The 6,785-nt window shown below is 34.9% G+C and overlaps 1 protein-coding gene across 4 annotated transcripts in view; it reads right to left on the bottom strand.

The window, feature by feature from the left end:
* Nucleotides 1-324: 324 nt before the first annotated feature.
* Nucleotides 325-6,785, bottom strand: part of LOC109929117 (protein FAM13B) — a 107,528-nt gene continuing 101,067 nt past the window's right edge. For all 4 annotated transcript variants that reach the window (XM_048603865.1, XM_048603866.1, XM_048603867.1 and 1 more), the window contains 2 exons: nt 4,764-4,865; nt 325-3,811 (listed from right to left, as the gene is read on the bottom strand). In XM_048603865.1, the coding sequence (XP_048459822.1) occupies nt 3,688-3,811; nt 4,764-4,865 (226 nt within the window). In that variant the 3' untranslated portion in view covers nt 325-3,687. The remainder of the gene's footprint in view (nt 3,812-4,763; nt 4,866-6,785) is intronic.

Below are 6,785 nucleotides of genomic sequence, written 5' to 3'. Positions count from 1 at the left end.
AACAAATGTTTTTTTTTAAAGAAAGTATTATCTTAAATAAAAAGAGCACCACCAGTGACCTTCTCCCTAACCTTGCAGATGTATGCACTGACTGGATTCCAATAATTAACAATTAACTTTAAATTAATTTCCAGTTAACTGAGCTGGTAAATACATTTATTTCAACTGATTAAAACTGGCCACCAGGGGTAATTTTTCCCAAGTTCAAAAACTTGCTCAAAACTTGTTTGTCATTAAGATGACAAAATCTGCTGAGTTTTTTTTGGTGCCATTAGCACTCTGCCCAGTCAATAAATAACTTATAATCAACCACTGGAGACCAAGTACAGGATTATGATCATTTTATTCAAGTGACGCAGCAAGCACATTATACCAGTTAGACATAAATACTGAGTATTTCTTTACCACATTTTGGTCATATAAACATCTCATTAGCCAAATTCCAATCTTGCTTCATACAAAACATTAATAGATAGGTCATAGGTTAATGTTGTCAATATCTTCTTCAAATCAGAGAACAATTAATCTTACCTAGATGTTGTTGTTTCTCCTCATCCCCTAGCAGATTCTACAACCTCCCGGTCTCCAAATCTCTCCCAACTCGGAGCCTCTCTAGAATGCTTTTGTTAACATTAACTTTGTACAAATACAAGTTACTTAGATTCCTGCTGACACTAACCTCTAGGGTGTAGAAGTTTCATCTGCTACAAGATCCATTAATTGAAGTTTGCTCTGTAAAGTTTTACTGTAAAGAATTTCTATACAACCCTTGCAATCTAAATTCACACAAATCAAGCCAAACATCTAACACAAAAATTAGGCTTATTTAAAAAGTCATGCATATAGCAATAGGCACAATTCTGGTTTGATTTAAATGGGGTGGGGGATGATCAATCAAGAGACAAAAGGAATAGAAAAACTAAAAATCCATCCTTGGAACTGTTGAAAAGAGAGAAGATATACAGCAGGGAACATCTGCACCAGTTATCTCAATCCAATAGTTGTTTTTCACAAATCTCACCAAGAACTTACTTGATTCATACATGGCAGATTCTAATTTAGCTGATCTTCGAGTGTATGACAGATTTATTTAGTGCTACCCAAATATCAGCAGCCATTTTCCAAAAGATTATGTTAGGCATGTATCTGCTACATAACTAGTTGATCAGCCCTCACTTAATTGCCTTCACTGCTCATTCATCTGGTAATTTTCATTTCAGGTCATATCAAAAGGAACAGGAGTGCATTACATGGCCCTTGAATATTATGATGAATGGATCTCTATAACATCTTCACTTTCTCACCTTATTGTTATTTTCCCAAATGCAGTGCAGAATAGAAAATGCAGAAATGATGAGTCACTATTTACATTGGAAAAATTTTATTTGGTGCATTGAATAATGACAAGCAATGGCTCAGGGCAACTAGGAATTCAGGCCCGATTGTAGATTTTGATGCTGAGTGTAAAGTCAATAAATTCCAAATCACACTAAGGCACTTCACTTGTGAAGAATCACATTTCAGCCAGACAGATGATAAGCAAACTGCATTTTAGAAATTTTTGATAATTACCTGAATGCTTTGTGCATGCTACTTCATTCAGAAATCACTGACAAACTGAACTACATGAATAAAGAAAAATAAAATCTGCGTTACCTAGCTTTCATTAATATGGTAACATCCAGTCTATGATCTATGTCACAGCACACTGGCAAAAATATATTTTCATGTTATACTATTAAGACAAATGTTGCTGGGATATGCTATAATTGGATGTGTAACTATTGCTATGGTTTTCTAACAAACTGTGAATCCATTCAAGTAAATGCCAGACTAATATGGGAAACACTTTATTAAAAGTAAAAGTAAATGACACAGCATATATATTAGGAAAACTAGCTGATATATTAAACTTCAAAAATAAATAATTGACATGTAACATGCACTGTGGTAAATCCTACAGTTCATAACATGAAACCAAAAGTTCCAGGGTGGCAAAAATGATGGCACATTATGAAGTTTTTGCCCTCCAAGGTTTCGTTACATGAAATTTGTTTATTCCAAAGCAATAAACGGCTTTAAACATCTCCGACATATTAGAATGTTGTTCCAGAGATCAAATTTTAAATGTTATTGTTTTTGTGATTCTTTTTTCTACTTACTCCGGTAAAACTGAATTCAACCTTAAATTCTTAAGCAATTTCTAACTGTGAATCAAGCAAGTGTGGATAAGACTGGTTTAAAAATTTCAACATTGTAAAATATACAGATTATAAACAGGTTTAAAAATATCAGATTAAAACTGAAATGTGGAAATGATACATTTGATAGCAATGTATCACGTACATGGATGCACACAAGAAAACACCTGAAAGTGCTGAGACCATGCATTTATTAAAGTCTTCATATTTAAATGCAGTAATATTGTAATTTTTCAAACAGTGAATATTCAACATACTACAGTGCCTAACCATTTTGCTGTTTTTGTTACACAAAGACGAAACCTGATCATGTACAAAAATGTACACAATATCTCTCAATGGATATTTTCTAACTAAGATGCACCATTGTAGTCCAGATTAAATTTCTGCTTTCAATAAAGGGTCCTTGTGCTGTTTACATTCAGAGATTTTGCAAGTACTACTTATTAAAATCATGCAAAAAAGATAGCTGCTTAAATTACACATACAGTAGATGCATGCAATGAAATCACAGTTACAAATAGTATTATAAAGCAACACCCATCTTATTTCTTTGAATGACAAGGAGACTCAAAAAGTTTTCATATTGTTTCCAAAAGTGTTTAAGAAAAAAACAAGATCACTGCACAATAAACTTTACACTTTGTCCTGCTATAGAACAGTCTTCAGCATAAAAAGTGGCACAGGAAGTTATACTGAAAGCAGGTATTTTACACTAAAACATTCATAAATCAAATGCTGCCAAATATTTCACTTCGCAGAACAAATCTCAATGTTAATACACTTAGTAAACGTAACAGCAATTTAGTAAACATTTACTGTATATTAGTGCTTTCTGTACCATTGTGGACAGCAAACTACAGTAACAAACAACTTCAATCTATTATATACAGCAAGTGTAATACCACAACTTTCTGGCTCAGACTCTGCCCACTTCGATGGTTCAAGAGGAAATCTGCTCTGAACAGAGTAGCAACTTTATGACAAATGCTTTAGAAAACTGAAGTCCAAACTGAAAATTTGGTTCTGGAACTGAAAAAAAAAAACGTTAAACATTTTCTAGCTTTTTAATACAGCAAGCACAGATGGAAATGACATAAATCTATCAATCTGCAGTTTGTAATCAGTCTTGATGGATTATGGACAGGTAAATGATTCAGTATTATACACTTTCATTAACAGATAATTAAAAAAACATTTAAGTACCCACAGTAAATATATTATTATTGTCAATTCCAGAACAAGATGCATCAACCTTACAAAGCATTAGTCAGTATAGATTTAGTTACTCTGGAGCCATCTACTGTTCATAGCTTGAGATACAACAATACCCTTTGCTCATTACCATGTAAAAAGCATCAGAGTAAGTGCACAAATTGGCTTTAGGCAAGGGTTAAGTTACAAAAGAGGTAAGCACCAGTTCCATTGATAAAGCGTTCAATGCATTGCTCGTGGTAAAGATAGTACTGATGAACATCAAACCAACTTAAAGTGATTTTGCTGTATCGTGCTTGCTAATAAGAACTTCCAAAAGCCTGACTCTGGCTTTTATCCGTTTATATTCTCTGTACTCTTCAATCATTGGAGTACGATCTTCTTTTTGTACATTCCTAGAATATTCAAGCAAATAAGATTCAATTGTAATTTATATTCCAATTTTATTTGCTAGTAACAATTGATTTACAATTTGTGCCCATAAACCAGATTCCAACTATCTTAGCATAAAAATGTTATAAAATGTTCATTCAGATAACAAACTTGTTTACGTATAAAATCTTACTTTATCTGTATGGCTGGTCCAAATTTATATTGCACATCGAAGTGAGTGAAGGCATGTTGCAAATTAATGTGCTAAAAGTCATTTTATACTGAAAAGTACATATTGGAAACCAATTGAACACTAACATGAGTGCTATACTGCACACGGACTATCCACCATATTCAAAGCCATGCTGTGCTACAATCAGGTCTAGGATGCTAACCATGTAGTGGATAATAGGTTTTATAGTTATCACATCCTATAGGAACCACTGTCGTGATTTTATGTAATTTACTAAAGAAAAATATTCAGTTTAAAAACTTAGGGTTTTGATCTACAAATGGATCGTGTCTTTAGCATTAGTACTGAGGTCTACAAATCCAATTGGGAAGGATGTTTGGTAGACAGGGGTCAGGCTGTGAACTCAAAGTCGGAAACCCATTCAAAAGCAAATTGGCATCTTGATGGTAGCCTCAGAAGTCTAAAACAGAGCAAAAACAATTGCTGGAGAAACTTAACACGTCTGGCATCATCTAAGAGAAAACAGAGTTAATGTTTTGAGTCCAGCGACCCTTCTTCAGAACTGTCAGCAGCAAAGAAAGGATGGTATTTACGTTGATCATGGAGGGTGGTGAGGAAGAAGGAGTGAATGAGAGGATTATGGAGGCGGGGGAGTGGACAGAAAAAGGAGGAGAGAGAGTGAGAAAGAAAAGGTGGAGTCGGGAGAAGAGATGAATAAAGGAGTCTTTTCTCAATGCATGCTCTTACAATTAAAAAAATATGAAAGAACAACATGAACAAACCTTCCATTTTTTTTATAAAATTTTTCTTCAAACTCACGCAGTGTCTTACGTAACTTCTTTCTGTCATCTCTTGCTTTCCAGAGTTGTTCAAGCAGTTCTGGCCTAAAACAAATCAAAAATTCTAAACTTAAAAATCTGCAATTAATTTTAGAAAGCTGCATGAAAAGATATGCTCAAATACAACTTCAATAACAGCTGAATATGCCAGCCAGCTGCCTTAATAACAAATTAAACAACTTAAAAATATATACCTGGTTCATATACATAAAAATTTATTTAGAGATACAGACACAAAATAACATTTTAATTGTGGCGTACAGTTTCGACTTTGGGCACATTTAGGGATCCAGACAGTGTCAAAAATTGCAACCATTTTGAGCAGTGTTTATCTTCCCTCTAGGGTTTACACTCGGACTCATCGCATACAATCAAATGCAAAATACAAGCAGGCAGTTTTAAAGGGTAATTTATACAAAAAAAAGGGCTTTTATCAAACTTTAAAGTTACTGAACACGTCCAAAAATAAAAAGAATCATTTTATAAACAAACCGATTAACAATTACTTAGTTAAGAAAAATCATTCAAATGCTTTCAAAACATGCCTGTGTACGCCTGCAACCAGAAGAACCTGTCAAAATTTTAGCTGTTAAAGCTGTTTTTAAAAAAAAAGTACTAAAATTAGCAGAAACTCAATGATTAATTCATTGTGGAAGTGTGTCCAGTTGTGGAGAGGACAGTCTTCAAGGATGACATTCTAAAACTAGCATAAAGATCACAAAACATCTATTTGCACTAAACTCAACATAAAATTTACAAATCTTTGTACAGATGCACTGATCGCATGAATTGTGCCAAAGGTGGAGTGGAAACTCTATCCCTTTGTCTTCAATGTAGTCCACTGCTCCTGTGGAAAGAACTAGGACCTGAATTTTGAGATTGTCAGACATTGTTTCTGCAGTATAGATGCGAGTTGCATGACAGGACCCTGTGGAATCCCCAAAGGAGCAGACTGAGCAAATTTTCCAGGAAATTGAATATTCTGATGGACAATTCCCCTATGCCTGAAACCACAAAGAATCCATTTAAATCAGAGACTTCTGAGAATTTTGCCGCAAATAAATTAATTACCCAAGATACATTTGCAGATTAGATACCTATGCTTAACTCCTGGATAATGATTAAGTTGATCCCAAAAACTTAACACCTCCACCACTGTGTTCACAACTTAAAGCCAATACTACCACCACCCCTCCCCTCATGTGATGTGACCTGACCTGACATCACATTCCCCATCTCCCCCAGGGACCGAACACCTACCAATCCTCTGGACTCAACACCCAGAGATCCACTTGCCTGACAAAACACACTCCCTGGCCACTGGATCTTCTATACCATGCTGCCAAAACTCCTCTGTACCAAATATGCACCTCAATCTACCCTAGCTACTCCAAAATTTACCTGGCACCTCACACATGTCTTACATAATTACTCTTTCATAGGAGATGTCAAAGTGGCTGTGCTACTGGAATTTTTAAAAAAAACAAAACACAGAATATGGTGATTACTGCCATGAAAATAGGGGCATAGTTTGGGGTGTTTGCCTTCCCCAAACATCTTGCAGTAGGAGGATACAGCTGAATTTAAAAGGTACACTCCACTTGCTGAAGAAGCCATGATCAGAATCACCTGCCAAAAATGGAAGTGGTCTGTCTTAACAGCTAAAAGTCAGAGTGCACTAGCAATCTGCGATTGCCATTCCTCGGAAAATCCAGTCCAATATATTCATTTTACTTGTATAGGTGATAAGATAAAATTATTAAGAACTTCAATGTTCATCTGATGATTTATTATTCAGAGAGTAGAAATTACCATTTTTCAACTGGAACCAGGGATTGCAAGGGTCTTGGAGTATTCCACAGAATTAAAATATGCTTAACTAATTTCAGCTTCAATTTGAGCATAAAATGTGATGGTAGCAGTGCAAAAGCACAGAATGTACAATGAGGACGATTAGAAACACAC

This window comes from Rhincodon typus, chromosome 12 (genome assembly GCF_021869965.1).
Source record: "Rhincodon typus isolate 14 chromosome 12, sRhiTyp1.1, whole genome shotgun sequence".
NCBI lineage: Eukaryota > Metazoa > Chordata > Chondrichthyes > Orectolobiformes > Rhincodontidae > Rhincodon > Rhincodon typus.
The sequence above is the reverse complement of the archived record's forward strand: the minus strand, read 5'-3'. Positions and strand labels throughout refer to the sequence as shown.